This window comes from Corvus brachyrhynchos, unplaced genomic scaffold, assembly GCF_000691975.1.
Source record: "Corvus brachyrhynchos isolate BGI_N302 unplaced genomic scaffold, ASM69197v1 scaffold115, whole genome shotgun sequence".
Classification (NCBI taxonomy): domain Eukaryota; kingdom Metazoa; phylum Chordata; class Aves; order Passeriformes; family Corvidae; genus Corvus; species Corvus brachyrhynchos.
In genome coordinates, this window is record NW_008239553.1 from 94,330 (window position 1) to 112,104 (window position 17,775).

Below are 17,775 nucleotides of genomic sequence, written 5' to 3' on the forward strand. Positions count from 1 at the left end.
AAATTATCCCATGGAGTTTTGAATTTGTTTACAGGGAAGTGCAGAAACTCAATGAAAAAACATGCTACTGGCAACTCAGTGGAACAGTTCCCACTCTGCTCCTGTGCAGCAGAAGCCCCTGAACGGGAGTTCCTGGTGGGAGAAAAGTGCTCCAGGCTCACACAGTCCTCTTGCCTCAGGACTGCCTGGGCAGTGATAAGCTATGGCTGCTGCTCCAGGGCCTGTGTGTGTTCATGAACCATTTGCCTTTATTGCTACCTGACTCCAGTAGGTGGGACACTAAAAAGGACATTCCTGTCATTTCCTAGCTAGATGTCACTAGTCTCTGCTGCAGATCAGTGTTGGAATGGACCTATCTGCAATGTGAAACAACAGCTTAGAGCCTCCTGAAAATAAACCAGCTCATAAAAATAACTAAATAGGGGGTCTCATTGAAGGTCAAAGGCCACAGCTCAACAGGAGCCTTCTGAAAGCACCTGCTGAAAGGTGAATTAGGATCGATGAATGAGGTGCACAGCTTATCATCTGTACAGCCCTGCAAATGACTACCTGTCTGCCCTTCACCAGGGCTGCAAGGCAGTTGCTGCTGTGTGCTACAGAGCTACTCACCGCTTTCCACCAGGTCCCTGGGGAATGGAGCCCACAATTCTCACTGAATTCTAAGCAGCAGGAGTCTGGCACCCGGGTTGTGTTGTACACTTCAAACCAGTCTGTGTAGTTGGAGACTCCACAGCATCTGAACTGGAAAAAGATGAACCTAGGTGATACCGTAAGTGTGATCCATCACTGACTTCTGCCTGTTCTGACTTTGCCTCCTGGAGCCTGACACTCAGTGCATTTTGATTATACCAGCAGAGGCTTGAATTTTTAAAGAAATACAGTTCTTCCTCAGCTTTACCCAACCAGACCCTTTTCTCCACTCTTTTATTATGTTTAAATATGGCCTTGTATGCAGCTAATGTTGATGCAAGAAGTAAAGGCACCTATTTGCAGTGGGAGGATACTGCAGGAGCTGGAACTGAACAACCTCAGACAAGTACTGAGATTGAGTTATTGACTGAGCAGAATTATAACAGTTGTTTGCAGCTTGTCAGGAAAAAAGATAAGGGTACAGCACCCAAGAAATGAAGATACTGGGATCTCTACGGCACACTACTTCTGGGATCATGATTGAAGTAAACAAGGCAAATTTCTCACTAAGCTGTTAATTACTAATCACCTTTGAAAGTCTTTGCCAGTCAGCAAAAGATGTATTTCCTCCTCTTCTCTCTGTGGTGCACTTCTTTAATGTCATCATCTGATGCTGCTCTAATAGTGGTGCCTTAAGTGTCTACCTACAATGCCACAGTGTGTGCAGAGATCACAACACTGCTAAATCAGAAGGTCTGTTTGACTTTGGTAGTGGGATGAAAGGTAAAGGAAACACACTGTGGTATGGGGAATAGCTCTGTGGCCATCTTCCCCTTGGAACTGGTATATTCCTGTGATAGCAAGTAAGCTAGGACTCATTACCATATAGATGTATACACCATCTGTCGCCCCATGCGGACTCGGAAGTTGAATTTGTTGGTATTTAGACACTTCAGCACCAATGAGTAAAACAAGACAACACTGGGCGGCACAACTGCTCTCTGCTATTCACAGTACCTCACATCTTTTCAGGGCTGTGCCAGCCACCTACACAGTCCCAGAATGACTTGCCAAGATCTTATTTTTTAAAATGTGATTTTATATAAGCCTGAAGAGTATTTTTTGCATCCCTACAGAGATCACTCCTCTTGTTTCTGACAGACTCATAATCGTGCAGACATCTGCATCACCAGGGCCAAAGACCTAACTGAGATCCTGACATTTACACTGGCTAGAGGGGGAGTTTTCCTTTGCTATAGAATAGTTGTAGAGTTCAGGCTGTAGGTAGAGTTGTAGTGTTCAGGTCTTGTTGCACACACAAAATGTGCCACTCCAGACCCATAGAGGGCAGAGGTGTCACACGCTGCCTCATCCATCATATGATGCTTCCAGCACTCACAAAGTCCTCCTTGATAGAGATGTTTCAGTCCCACAGCAGAGTTTTTCTTCTGCCAAGGAAAAGTCAGAAAACTTTACTGGACTAACATCTATCCCTCCAAGTTTCTGCTCCAAATTTTGATGTGGTCTGTGGCAGAACTCAACCCTCTACTTGCAACTGTTTGATTTGTAAGTTTACAGGTTTCATTTTCTACAAACTGACATGAAGCTAGAAAAAAAGTTTGTGCCTTTCTTTTTTTACTCTATGTTCCTGCACAGAAAACAGGAGGTCCATGTGTAACAGGTCCCAAAAGCGGGTAGGAGCAGCCTGGAACACATGGCATGCATTTGAGAAAGGCTGGTTTATTTGGAAATCTAACAAGAAGAAGGTCTTGCAAGCTGTCATCATTAGAGTCAGGAGGCAGCTCTTTGACAGACAGTGAGAAGTGACAGCTTGTAAACAGCAAGCCTTAAAAATGTGGCTCATCTGTGATGTAGAGAGTGCAGTGGTAAGGGCTGAGACATTTGAGTGATGTTCTGGCCAAACACAAGTGACACAAGTTTGCATAAATCAGGACTAGACTCCTTCTCCCCATAATAATGCATGGCTGAAGGTGTCAGTCTGACAGACTAAGGAGATGAAGATGAAGCGCGGGTTTTGTAGTCAAGTGCTCACTAACAGGTTGAGGACAGCTGCTCCTATGGAACCTGTGACGCAGGAGGTGGCTAGGCCATGAGCGAGGATTGGGACTCCAAAGAGTAAAATTGACTTTGGTAAAGTCAAAATTCCTGGTAAAGCACCAGGTGAGAATAGGAAGGGATGCAGTTGGGAAGACAAGCTGCAGTTGGACACAAACTGCCTGCCCACACAGATTCTCTGTACAAGAGCACAGCGGACACAGCAATGGGAGAATGGGCTAAGAGAAGGTCAAGGTATAAAAGAAGGACATAGCACAGGATCAATAGTCTTGGAACTGGAAGAAATAATGTCTGTAACTACAACTGGAAGAAATATCTTTGGAAGACAAAGGATGAGCAGTGGGATTAAGCAGTGGATGATCCATAGCCCTAAAGGAGAGGTGATGAATACAGAAGAGTTCTAACACCATAGAGACCTGAGAGTGCAGAAGCAAGTGAGTGAGTACTGCTCAGGGAAGGCCAAGTCCAGTAACTGGCATCTCTAGGGAGCAGGGGCACTGATCCATGGCAGTAAGTCAGAGATGCAGGAACAAGGAAATGAGCAGCAATGGGATTGAATGGGTCACCAGCTCAGATTCAGCAAAGGGGTCCAGTCAGAAGCCAGAAAGGCAGATAAGCTGAAAGCTCAGTAAACTCAGAGACTTCATTACGGATGTCCAAGCAGAAAAGAAAGACTGCAGGAGTGATTTTGGATCATGTGACAAGCAACTGATTTATCCCAGGTTCATGCAGCTGAACAGTAAGCAGCCAAACTGCTGAGGGAGATGAGGGACCATTAGAAGAAAGGAGAATATTGAGGACTTTTTAGAGTCCTCTTAGATTTGAGAGCAATGTTCTCTCAAAAATTTGCAAGGTTTCTAAGCAGGGATAGTTGGAGACAGGCCTACACCTGGTGGATGGAGAAAGCTCAGGGCACATGAAAGGTAATTTCTGTCACCAGCACTTTGTTTGTAGCCAGTTCTACCACAAAGGCTGATGTTCTGCCAGTCCCAGGCATGAAACAATTGGAGACTTCATTCTACATTCACATTCATTTTTTGGTCACATTTACAGTCCTGTCTTGTTCCCTTCACTAGTTAAGTGATAGAATTAGACAAGTTGCATAATTGCTTAGTTCTGTTCCTACTTTCAACAGGGAACAATACACTTAAGTTTTTTAGAAATACTAAAAACTAACAGTGCTTATTTTGGGGTACCCAGACTAACACACTTTAAAAGGGAGTAATGCATTTAAGAAGTTTCTATCTCAGTGCAACAAAAATGGGAAGGAGCTGGACACTTGTACGCATTTTAGAGGTAATCCCAATACTGAAGGCTAAGCGGGCCTTATCTTCTTTGCCAAATTCCTGCAAAGTCAGTCAGGCTGGGATAGGGTTTGTGAAAATAAACAGATACTCAATCCTTGTTGCAGACAGTTTTTAGCAATGCCTTGATTTCTGGTTTTGTGAATGTGGCAAAGAACTAGAGACAGAGTAGGGGATCTTCTATACACCCTTTTCCTCCATCACTGTGAAAAGTGGTGAGATAAGTTTTGTTCTAAAATTCATGTTTAATGGGTGGTTTGGATTACTTCAGCAGTAATTCTAAAGTATGGCTAGATCTAACAGAATCAATGACTGGGCAGAAGGAGATGGGTCAAATTTCTTCTCAGTTACAGTGGTCTAAATAGACATGAAAAGGCATTACACAGCAGCTAAAGTGAGCTGAATTTGCTCACTTCAGTGAAGCTAATAGGTTTTCTGCATGCCTCTCGAATTACTGCCTGGTTAGTTAAAAGAAGTGCTCAAATATTCATCACAAAGATGCTGGGGATGAAGCAACATTTTAAAAATTAATGCCTGTTTCTCATTTTCTAATGATCTCCACCTGTGACTTTAACCAGTCCTGGTGGGTAAGGAGTGTAATGCAGTTCAGAGTAACTTACCTCCTGAACTATTAGAATTTTAGTCATGTTTAAAAATCACTTTGTAAGCTTTCGTAGTCTTCGGTCACAACATGCAGAATTCATCTGCTTGTGTTTCTGATCCTTTTAAGGTTTGAAACGCTATTGAGAGAGGCTGTGAGTTTGGTTAGCTGAAGGTATTAAAAAGAAATCAACAGAATATTCTGATTTGAAACAGCTCCCTGACCTAGAGGCTTAATAGGACTGCAAAATGAGTCCACTGCCTTTCCTCTCACGCTTTGCAGGTGTGCAGCTTAACCCAACTCCTTTATCAGTAACACGAACAGCTCAGGCATCAGCCAAAACTGCGACTTCCTCTTAAAAGACAGGCCCTGTTTTTCCCTTGTTTACAGTTTCTCAAAATTGTATGCTTCTGTTAAAAAGAGGAAAACCATTTTTCAAGGCACAAAGGTTTCACAGAAGAAAACCTTCCTCAAAAGGTGCTCAGGCCTTTCACACGTAGACAAAGAAATTATCACCACTCACAAGTCACTGTGTACACTAGGCTTCCACACTCCCAGTCAAAACTCCCCTCTCATTTCTGACTGGCCAGTCCCACAGAAGTCAAATGACATCTAAATGTGGTTCTGTTTCTTGAGCAAACTTTTTCCTCCTCCTTTAAGCCAAAGCTGCCGTACACAGTAGTACCTAGTGAATGCAGGATGGGGATAGTCTCTAGCAAAGTAAATCTGGGGAGAAATGAAGATCTATGCCAGTGTCTGAGCTACTGCTTTAACCTGAAAAATACTTCAGCAAAGAAAGGAGTGCAAATGCAGAGGGGACAAGCGAGAAGGGCTCACTATGAGTTCTGTCATGTTTCTTACACGGCACTTTTTTTTTGTGAGGCTGCTCTTTTCCATTCGTGTAAGGACACAGCCCATGGCTCAACCAATGACTGATGTCTCCCATTAGGAAAAGACACTGTCCTGTGTAGCAACATGGTTGCTCTACTGTGGGTCTTGTTGAGAGCCTTAGGAGACACAATGCAAACAGCAAGCCTGGGCTGGGACTTTCCTTTGAGAAAATCCCCTGTATCACCCTAATCCTCCAATCACTGATTACACTCTACTGATTAGGGATGTAAGAGATAATGATTATTACATAAAAACTCCCCAAGTTGCCATTTAGATAGCTCTATTCAACTGCAAAGTGTTTTACATAATTAGCCATAATGGGATTGTCTTTGCTGCACCTCTGCAATAGTCTATACCCACATAGTTTTGAAAGATACATGTGAAAACCCATTGTGCAGAGTGGCAAAAATGGATCTGTGGGAGCTCTTTGCTGTTCTCCTCAGTGCCCAGCATGGGGAGCACAGTGACTTTGACACTGTGGTACTGCCAAGCTGGCATGGGCTAATTTCACAGTGGCCATGAGCGAGTGATGTCCCCTGGCTGCACACAGCCCCTGGGATGGCATTTTCTCGTCACCTTCTGAGCTCCTGAGAGTTAGCTGACATGAGTGTCATCTGAAACTTGTAAGACACTCTTTAAACTATAATGGGTTTCAAGATCAAAGGAATTATCAGGACAATTGACCGTGATTTGCAGCATTGCACAAACCACAAGACTATTGAGTCCTGCCTCAAACCCAAGCTGGGCACTGAACATGACCATTTCCTTCAAGCAAAAAGGCAGGTCTTGTTCTTCAGAGAAAAAGAATCTACTGTCCTGCTGTACAATGGCATCCTACCACCAGGTACATCTAACTTGAGTTTTTAGCTCTTGGATCAATTACAGAGCCCTTTTCTCTAAAAACCCTTTTTCCTTCTTGCTCTCTCTTTAAGGACTGCAGTCACATCACTACTTCATCTTTGCCTGTTTACATAAGGTATTTAAAATTTCTCACCATAATGCCACTTTCCAAAATTCTTATTATTCTTTTACATCTTTTCTGAATCCAATCAGCTTGTGAAGATCTTGAAAAAATGTGACTATGTGGACTAGACATTGCATATATTGTTATATCTATTTTACAGAAAGGGGAGCAGAAGTATGGTGTTTATATCCCATGAGTCCTCCAAACACTGTTTTCCCCCCACCTTTGCTATATGCTTTTAACAGTTCTTGGTGTGTCACTGAAAGCAGATTAATACTTACTGCAAACATTTTAATATTAATAGTTTTTACTATATTTTTACTACACATAATTAAGTTATTGTAAAACAGTAAACTAATACTGTTGGATATTAGCAACGATATTAAAAATTTTATTTGTATTTCACATGGCTTACTCTCGGGCTAGCACCACAAAATGCATCTCTCTTGTCAGTAATTGATGCCTTTTCATATCTGATGTATTGGAAAATGGAAGAAGTATTGGAAGAGGAAACTATTAACAATACTGCAAGATGCTGAGGCCTTTTAAAGGTATCTGAAAGAACCTTTCATATGCAGTTTTTGGGATGAAGGACTGGAATTGGCTTGTTTGCTGGACCCAAGCTGTTTGTCTTTCACACACAGGAGTGTTGCTGGCAACCTACTGCACTCAAAACAGACAGGTCCTGCAGACCCAAAGATGCACGTGGAGTTTGGCAAATGAGTTATTTTGTTCTGTTAGTGATCCCAAATTTTTAATTTCTCAGATCACTTTTTAACAGCATGTTGCTCCTGTTACCTTGTATTGTCCATAAGAGTAGACTTCTGGGAGAGGTTACTGTCTTTGATCCCTTTAAGACATCAGGCAAGACTAAAGCTCTCCTGTCTGTACCACACTTGCACCTCTGGAGAGAAATTGAGAAAGCTATGCAAGACTTTTTGAGTGAAGCCAGGGCAGTGCAAGTGCTTCTGCCTAAAACAGAGGAGAAGTTGGAGCACTTTTCTGTTCAAGAATCAGAGAACATGAAATCAGAAAGATGACCCTCAGGAGAACTGACTGAACTGAACATGAAACAAGAAGTACAGAGCTAATAAACCTGAACTGTCAGTGATGGTGTTTCCTCAGACAAGGACAGCAGGAAGCCAGTGTTCACCAGTCCTTAGGAGATGAACACTGGCAGAGGGCTGTCAGAGAATCAAGACAAAGGAACAGCGGTGGCAATGTAGCAAAAAACATTCCCAGTCCACCTGTGATGGAGGATGATTGAATTCTGCTGGGGAAAATGCACTGACTGTAGGAAGAGGTTGCAAACACCATTGTCTGTTTCCATTTTGACGCGCTAGTGGGAACAATAATAGCAGTGAAAGGAGACAGGACGGAAATGAAGAAGTGGTTGGAGAGGTTCTTTGCTGTTATGCTATTGCCTTTCATCCCAACATAAGCCACCCCCTTTGACTTTAAAGAGAAGTACTGCTTGTTTCCTGTCTGACCAGCTCCTTCACCCTCCACATCACACAGAACTACATGATATTGAGGCATCAACTTAATATAACCTTTTAAAGGAAAGAAGATATTTCCTGTCAAAGGAGGAATAAATAAAAATTACTGCTTGTTACAAAAAGCAGAGAGTTTAGTTGCTGAAAATGGCTTGGGAATTGGAGATTTAATTAGGTTCGCACCCAGAACATGCTGTTACAGAACCCAGGAGGTAAAGAAGAAGCGGTAAAGAAGAGAGCTCAGACTTACATCTGTTTGAATGATGCTCCATGCATTAGTGAGGCCAATATTTCCATCTGTCCCATACAAATGAAGTCCTTTCTTCAGATCCCGCTGAGCATACTTGTCAATCTAAAACAAACAACAAAAGGCACAGAATTCAAGATTTGGTGAGTACCACATTTCAGAATCAAAGTGCACAGAGCAGAGAGATGTTGGACAATGGTCCTGTTCTGATATTAATAAAAGGTGAACCAACACTTCTTAATGCCTTTCTCCAGTAGAGCTGGTATCTATTACAGGTATCTGCACTTTGTAAATAACATGAGGAGTTCCTCTTCTGAGTTTACCTTCATGTTTCCCATCACAGAGATCTCTAATACATGTTTTCCCTTCTCACTTAACCACCAAAGTACTACAGGGGAACTGGACACAGTTTAATCACTCATTTTCGCAAATGAGGCCTACCTATGAAAACATTCATCTACATACAGCATTTTCTTTTAGCTTAGTATCTTTAATTGTAACCAAGGGCATTAATGTGTACTCTTCCTTACTGGAAAACAGACAGACATGGTGTACTCCCCAGTGATTGCCCCCCTGGCACTTGTCATTCCAACTGGGGAGGGCTTGTGTCTAAAATGATGTAACCAATGTTAATTTTCAGCTAACAGAGGCAGCAAAGGTATTCTGCTTCTGCCATACACTAGGACTTTCCTTCTGCTTTGTGCAGTCAGAATTGCTTTCATCAGCAGCTGTCAAAAACGTGGACACAAAGCACCTTGCACAGTGGAAAAAAGGAATTTTCAACCCACTACACCATAATTATTATGAAGTAAATATAAGATTACTCAACAATATGACTCTACAAAAAAACTATGACCCCACAAGTTCACCATGTCCAGGAAGCCTCTGCTGTATGCGCAAAAGATCGTGCTTGATCTGTCCCATTCTTTTGTTTCCCTCCTCAAAGTTTACCAGCATCATATTGAGCCAGTAATAAAAGAGCTTTGAGGCAGTACAAGAAACAGCACAAGTTAAAATTAAGCACAACTTAATCTCAGCACCTTAACTACCATGTGAGGCCTTTCTCACAGATGCCTTCCTTGAACAGTAGGTGCTGTGATCCCCCTGTAATTATCATGTAAGCTGCTTTTGGCTTTACACAGAGATTATACAGAGTCACTGGTATGTTAATTAGAAGAGAGCACCAAAGCTGAAAGCTGTCATTAAATTTGGAATTAGCTGAGAAAATTACAGGCAATAAACGATAAACTTATATGTGTTGGGGATTCCTAGCATTCATTTAAGAATTAGATTGAACTGTGTTTCAGCTCTGCACTTACCCTCAAGCTCCCTGTGTCTCAACTGGACATGCTGTGGTCTCCAGCAGAGCCATCAATTAGGATGGAAGGGCATGGTTGTGATGCCAGTCTCAGGCTTGGAAATTTAGTTAATGTCCTCTCAGAGGCAGTGAGGCAAATTAATTGTTGAAAATCTAATTCGTATTCAGAAACTGACAGAAGTGAAGAGGAACAGGGTAACTGAGGGCAGGTGAGGACAGAAATCCAGCTAGGCGATCTCCTACCTCAAAGATGAAAGAGAAAGGTCTATTTTGAATATTAATTTATCTCACTGGAGAATATCTGCCCTGTAGAGTGAGAGAGCTACACACCAGCCTTAGGTTCATATCAGCACTAATATGGAACAAGGGAAAGAACACTGATTCTTATCTGAAGGGCAAATGCCACATTAACAAAAGGATGAAAAATGCAAAGTTTGCCTTTCCTCACTCAAGTTTTCCTTTGCAATCTTGACATCCTATTTGAGATTGATACTAACGTAATGATAATTTATAACTTAAAATTAACATTCACAGAGATCAAGAGCAAAGTTTTGGTAGTCCAGGTGTGCCTTAACATGGCCTCAAGAGATTGTGTCACCGAGGGACTGTGTCACCAAGCATTCCTGATCTGCCTTCTACCTGGAGAAGCCTCACTAGCAAGCAACTTGCTGAGGCAAAATGAAAGCAAGTCCTCTCTTCCTCATCCAATTAACCACTTACTTTAAAGTGCCAGGCCTTTATACTGGGAATACAACTGGCATCAGATTGCCATATTTCAGAAACTGTGTAACCTGCAGAGCATTCGTCAAGAAAACAGGCACTATGGGACCAGCTCTCCCACAGCTATTTCAGAAAGCCTCAACATCAAGTCCTGCACATGGTATGACCCATCATTATTTGTTGTTTTGAAAACAAAGTGCTTGCTTGAATCTTGCTTGGAAGAGGATGTAAGTTTTTTTAGAAACCCACACTATGTGTCTCATTTCCTTCTCTCTCTCTTTCACCTCTATGCAAGCTACAACTTTGAAAGAGGCAAACATATGTTGTGAAACAGTACTGCTAGATTGTTTTACCTTTTCATTTCAAGTCCACTGACAGGGAAGGCATCTGGAAATACCAGTTTTACACATATACACACAGAGAGGACTTTATATTTATTTGAGTGATGGTACAGGTAGGATTTTACACAGTTCTCTTTTACTGAAGTTTCCATCTGACCTTCTAATGAAGTGTGCTGTACATACAACAGTGTGCTATTCTCTGAAGAGCAGTTGGTTTTAAATCTCTTTGTCACAGAGCTACTCCCTGAAGCATTCACACTCTTCTGCTTGCTTACACTAGGGTCAGAAAGGTGTTCATCATCCCCTAGGAATAACCTTGTACAGAACAGTTGTACATCCAGAGTCTGTGGATGGCCACTGGGCTCCAGGAGAAAGGGGGAGCAGGGATCAGCCTGTGGCCTCCTGGCACTTGTGTCTGCAGCTGAAGTACCAGCAGGAAGCCCCCCACCCTCTGTCTCCCCCCGTTTCCATTTGTTATTAATGTGTTACCTTGCATGAATTAATCAGTGTTGACGCAGCCTTGGACTTCCTGACAGCCCAGACAAAATTAAACAGGAGCACTGCTCTTGTTCACACTGTGAGGAGCACAGGCTCTACGTGCAGTCCTATTAAAAGCACATTGACCTCTGCTCAAATAACCTGTGTACAAGGTTATAAGATGGATATTTTTCTCCTAATTGAAGCACTGCTTGAAGCTCTAGACATATGATTCCTACTGGCTTTGACTAGAGTGGGGTAAGAAAAACTCAAGGCCTATTTGTGGGGCACAGCTGACAAGTGCTCTTCCAGGTCCTCCTGTTTTCTTCTAACCTCTGTTTTTTTTCTTTCCTCAAAATATTTTTAGAATACCAGGAACTTTTCAATATGCCTTTATTCTAATTGTAAGTTTGATTTAAATGAAAACTCCCAAAACACCCCCAGCTGTCTCTTCTGCCTTTAATTTGAATTTTTCAGAAAATGATCTTTCTGAAAATGAAATGCTGTGCCACAGTGATTCATCACATCTCCTGACAAATGATCCCACCCAATATTCACCAATCTGTCAGCGTCCCTTGTTTGTCTCTGTGCTATCAGTCCTCAGCCAGGCAAAATGTCTATCTCAAATCAGGGACTGAAGCATTATATTTAATATTCTGCAATTTGAATCTGCTGCAATTTTCCATACACAAGCCAGGCTCTTCACAAATCACAGCTCTAGTGAAGTACCTCAAAGAAGAATAATAAAAACTCTCTGCAGGCAAACTGTTGCTCTAAATGAGGTGCCTGTTTTTAGACATGGAATGCCAGAGATTTCTTTAGACAGAAGAGTTTCTGAAAGATTTGGCAGCAAGAACCTTTTATCAATCTGTTAGTGAAGAAGAGAAAAATTCTTTTCCTCCTTGGAATTCATTGGTCAACAGATGAGAGGTGAAAGCTTCAAGCTGGCACGTCATCCATGTGAATTCCTGTGAGTCCTGGCTTCAGACATACTGGAGCCTTGCCCATGCTTATCAGCCCCTTCAGGTTTCAGTGGTGTTTCTGGTAAGTTAAACGTGTCCCAGTGTGGTAATCCACTACAATCCGCACCTTCAAGAGAAGAACTTCTTAGAGCAGGGCATGCATATTACTGCACTTTATCTAAGCTAAGATCCTGTTGCTACTGCAACTGAACTGACTTCCATTAGGCCCTAATAGGGCCCTTAAGTCTCTCACTGTCCTATTACAAAGACTTTCTAAAAAATATACACTGCTCTAAGGTGGAGAAGTCATGAGCACAGAGTTTCAGGCAATGAAGGAAACTCAGTATTTGAACTGGAGAAGGGAAAGCTACAAGAGATGTGGCAGGACTGGCGAGAACCTGCCACAGAGGTCAGGGAAAGTGGCTGGAAGCAGCTGATGCAGTTAGAGAGAATAGGCAGGGATCTATCTGAGCCTCACCTAAACTACAGCTGGGACAAAACGTCGCTTAAAAAAGTCTTACTCCAACCTACATAGAAATTCAGGCCAAATTAAAAAGTGTTTTCCTTCTTAATCTGTATTCCCTTGAGGCAGCTACTTAAGCTGTAGCAATGTACACATAAGGCTGGTTTTACTGTCAGCTTTGTCCCATCGTTGCCTCAGAAATCCAGAGCCTCCGAGCAGAACTGTGGCTGGCTGGCTGACAAGCCCAGCTGGAGAAGCCAGCACACTTCAAGAGGACCTGGGGCTGTCAGACTCCACCTTGTCTCCTTGAATAAGACAACCTAGGAATAATTGAGGATGAGATAAAAACTGTGTAACAACAGCGACAACAAACTCCTGCTTAGCACAGACATGCTGAAAGCACTACATGAACATTCTACACTGCAAGCACCCAGGTTCATAATTAATTCCATCTCTGTTTTACAGATAGGGGACTGTAGGGGCCTTCTCAGTTCCTGGGGGTGGTTTCACAGACCTCTCACTCTCCATCTAAATGAAAGGCTTTGGAGTTTATGTACTTACTGTTAAGGCATGAAACAGAAGACAAATAACCGTTCCCTGAGAAGCCCAGTCCTGTAATTTTGCTGCTGATAAGCAGGAAGAAGTGCTTTGAGCAAAATATTTTGGGCAAACGAGAGAATTGTGTCTGTGCAGAACACGGGTATTATCAGCACTTACAGCTAATATGACGCACAACTTTGATCAAACTGAAGCTCCACCAATACTGAAGAGACAAAGTCCTTCCACTGTCCCAGAACACTGAGAGGGAAGGTGGCTTTGCTGCAATCTTCTCTGGAATAAAGGTCAATAGAAGGCTTTGGAGAGATCCTTATTAATTCCTTCTCAACTTGTTAAAAGCATGAGATGTCACTTAGATGGTGGCATAGCCTTTAGGAAAAGGCCAGAGGATGCCAGCAGCATCCCCAGCTTTTTAACCTGCAGGCAACTGGAGACTTTTCATTTCAAGCCTCAATGCTTTCCTACCACAATCTGAACAAAAGTTCTACCCAAAAAGTCCCCTAAACTGGAGAAAGCCTCTCAGCAGTGTTCCAATATAGGTAAGCAAATATTCTTGACCTTTCTGGTGATTGCTTCCCCTACCTCTGTCTCTCCAGCAGAACAGGAGAGGCTCTAAGGAAATGACAAAATATCCAATAGTTTCCCACCGGGCAAAACTTTTAATTTAATGCCTGGATAATCATTCTCTACAAATAGCAGGGAGTGGGAAATTGAATGTAAACAGAAAGTGCCTAATCTATAAGGTCATTTGTGGGAGCTTTTGCCTGCTAAGAAGAGATGAAATTGATTGTAGCAACAGGTAAGGCTTGTTTTAAATGAGATGTCCCTGAGCCTGTCTGTAAGAAGCTGAGAGCTGAGAGCAGTAAATGCTCTCCTCACCACTGAGATCTTCCTTATACTATCTGCCTATAAATAGAAATCTTTTAGGAGTTTAGTAAATAAGAGATACTGCACGACTTTTGGTGATATTTGGCCAATATAAGGGACAATATACGAATTTCTTGCCAGTATCAATGTTGCACATCTCCAGGATGCTTTGCTCAGCGCTGTAGCATTCCCTTCCTTGCTTTATCTCCAAATGTGAAATAACTTCAGGACTTAATGTTTAGGTTTTTTTGTTTTGTTTTGTGGTTTTGGTTTTTTTTTGTAATTGCTTCCTTGAACACAGAAAGCCACTAGCTAGTGAATTCTCTTCTCCTAGCTCGACTGCAAAAGCCAACATCAGGCATCACTTTATGGATCTTCTAAACTTCAAAAATATAGCTGAAATACTTATTTCTCTAGCAGTGTTTGATATCAAGAGAGATGCACTGGCTGTTTAACTTCAGAAGAGCAAAGAATACTGGAATAGAAGATCAAAGGAAATGATCTGGGAGCAAAAAGAATGAATGTTTCTGAAACCTACTGGCATAGATCAGCTGAGGTAAGACATTCCAGATGTGCCACAGGCTCTCTACAGAGTCTTGAAAAGTCACTGTTTCTCTTGTGTTTCGGCTATTTATAAAGCAGGAATAACCTGACACTAGTCATGCCATAAAGTTAATAATATAAATTAATAAATAATTTGAAGTAAGTATTTGAATACCAAGTCCACCCTGGAAGATGAAGCCCTGTACACAATCTGAGACAAGGAATGGAGTTTCTAACCTGAGAGAGAGAGAGTAACCTTCCTGACACTTGGAGCTAAAACTGAGGCTCATCAGGAAGCAAAAGGAAGGACAACCACATCCAGCACTGGCCTAGAGCAAGCAACTGGTGAAACTGTAAGAGAAAGAGTCTCCCACTATGTGCTCTGGCAAGAACCAAGAAGTTGCAATACGGTTCATAACAAAAAGATAATAATAAGATACTACCACCACTACTACTAATGTTGTCAAAGAAATTGGGTTTTTCAAACCAGTGTTTCCTGGGTCCATGGTTTGTGCATACAATTAATTGCAGTTTCAGTCACTTCTGCACATAAGCACCTGCTTGTGCTAGAGTGCAGGCATCAGCAACCAGCTGAAGCTGCAGGAAAGGAGCCACTGAAATGTCCCTGAACTTTTCATACTATTAAAATTCAATGAATGCCACAGCAGCTTTAGTGCCTGTGTTTTAAACAGGAGATCACAAGGATGGCAAGTCACTAGGTTCTGCAACTCAAAATTTTTCATGCAAGAGCAAATTCAAGTATTTCCAGCAAACAGCACCTGATTTTGTCCAAATGAACCCTTTAAAAGTCCAAGGGAGAGACAGGCATTTTATCATTGTTTAGCTTCCTATTATGGCTGGTGTAAGGGGAAATACACTGCTCTGTAGCCAGAGGCCACTGCCATGCAAACTGTTCTTAGGCACAGCAACAGCTGAATAACTTGTTTGTCAGGTGCCCAGGTTTGTTTAAATAAAGTACATCATAACAAGCTCAGAGACACAGGCTCAAAATGTTAAGCTGCAGCTGTGCAGTCTCTTGGCTCATTTAGAGAATGAAGCCAGTAGCAGAGCCAACACCTTATTTAAGCTGTCTGTATGGCACCTGAACACAGGTACTTCCCAATGAGATAGTTCAAGACCTCCTTAAAAAAAAAACCAAAACCAACCAATCTTCTTTATTTTTAGTGAAACTAGGGGTAAAAGTTTTAAATATAAATTCTTGGCTTGCTGCTTAGTGTTTCAAAGGAGTTTGAATGCTGCAGCAGACCTGGGGAAAGGGCTGGGTGAAACAAGGCAGGTAAATCAAATCAATTGCTTACTCAAAAGCCAGACACTGCTAAGTAACTACCATGTTATTAAGTCAATTCTTCTTAACCATTATGGATTTTGGTGACAAAAGCCTCACCAGCGTGTTGGAGTTAATTTCAGGTGAGTGAACACTGAAGTGCATGGTTTTTATGACATACCTAATTACAGAGCATTCAGGATACATTTAATGCTGATGCTGTAGAAGGAAACTTTTGTTTACATATAAATAAGCTCTTCTTCAGATTATTAAGCTGGCTGGGGCAAAAAGGATGCTCATCCTCAACAGCAGTGACACCAGCAAAGCTGGGAGTCATCGTGGTCTAACTGTGCCGTTTCTTTTCCAGAATGAAACTCCCTTTGCAGCAGGTTTTCTTCATATACTTGCTCCAAAGCTCACTGACACAAAAGAGCTTCTGTTCCCTTTCTCCAGTTACGTTTCCCACCAACTGTTGTTCTCAGCAAGCCTCCTCTGCCTTCACACATCAGCCTCGTTTTCCACAGATCTCACAACCTACCCTCAAAGCCCTCGTCTCCCTCCTGTGCCACCCCTCCTACTCACTTCAATCGTCTTTCCCCACACGTGGTCCTGATTCACTCCTTTCCTTCCTGTCCCAGTAAATGGTAATTTTGCCTTGATCTCTAGTGGCCACAGGAGCACACCTGTGGCGGGGTGTAAAGACTCCTCTGAACTATGCTCATGTATTGAAATGCCATGCACACTGAATCCAGGCCAGTGGAAAAGGGAAACACTCCTCCTTTCAAAACCTATGCTTATGTTGAACATATTCCCAGGTTATCTGTATTCAGCCTCCTTACCTTTTTTTTTTCCTTTTGAAATTTTTAAACAGATAGTCACTTTCATTTGTCCTCAACAGTCATCAGTATAACCTCAGATAAGCAAATTGGGAAGGATGCTAATTAACATGATACATGCTGTTGAGCCTTTGTTTGCCAAGAGACATGAAAGGTGGCTTGCATTTGTGTTTTGAGTGCTAACAACCTGTTATCTCTAACTATACAGACCCAAAAAAGAGCGCCAAAAAACATCCCCCATCCACCTAGGGATGCACGAGTCAATAGAGCTTTAGATCCAATTAGCTGCCACAGAGGCTGCAGGACTGCAGAGGCAAGTGAAAGCAGGGAGTCAAGGCACTTCCCTTGCAGGAATGAATGACCACTGTGTGATTAGGTATTAGGAACAGTGACATTGGACACATAATCCTTTGCAGACGCTGCAGACTGGGAAAGGGGAAGGCAGCACTTTGCTCACAGAGATGAAGAACTTGGCCATTTGCCCACGGAGCCATTTGCTGCAACCATCCCATGGGATCAAACTTGGCTTCAATTATTTACAATACTAATTTACTTAGCTTAAAGGTGAATGTGAGAGTGCTCAAATAAGAGAGAGCACTACTAAAATGTCAGAGGCAGAGGGATAACTAAGGCAAATCATGCCCTGTGCTCCCACTGTGGTAAGAGAAGATGAATGAGGCCCCCACACTACGTAACTGTGGGCTATCTGCAAATCCATTTACCCAATTAACTTAATTTCCTCTTACATTTATGACTTTGGTAGAAAAACACAAGCCAAAATAGAGATTTGTCCACTGCTGTAAGGTAAAAACAACTCTGCAAACATCAAAACAATTACACCCTCTCTGTATCAGACCTCTGGTGTCCCCTAGACTTTGCTGGGGCCATGGGGAAGGCTTTAAGCTCCCACAGTTATTCACAGGCAGCAGCATTGCCACCTCTTGGTGTCAGAGCTGCTCTGCTGAACACAGACCTCAGCTCCACTGGCACCAGTAACAACTGGGCAAGCTGCAAAGCTGCTGGGGGAGAGGGCTAGCTAATTTCCTCAGGGATAGGAATTTTCCTGATTCCTCAGAACAAGGAAAACAAATGTCTGCTGATAAACCACCTTTCTCTGAGCTGGAACTAAAACACCCATTTAAAAAGCAAACCAAAGCCACTGAAGGGTTAAAATCTGCTACTCTGCCTGCAGAAAC

The 17,775-nt window shown here is 42.3% G+C and overlaps 1 protein-coding gene across 4 annotated transcripts in view; it reads right to left on the reverse strand.

Annotated features, from left to right (window-relative positions):
• TSPAN4 (tetraspanin 4) overlaps positions 1 to 17,775 on the reverse strand; it is a 405,419-nt gene that overhangs the window by 7,721 nt on the left and 379,923 nt on the right. For all 4 annotated transcript variants that reach the window (XM_008639353.2, XM_017741869.1, XM_017741868.1 and 1 more), the window contains 2 exons: positions 8,213 to 8,314; positions 610 to 741 (listed from right to left, as the gene is read on the reverse strand). In XM_008639353.2, the coding sequence (XP_008637575.1) occupies positions 610 to 741; positions 8,213 to 8,314 (234 nt within the window). The remainder of the gene's footprint in view (positions 1 to 609; positions 742 to 8,212; positions 8,315 to 17,775) is intronic.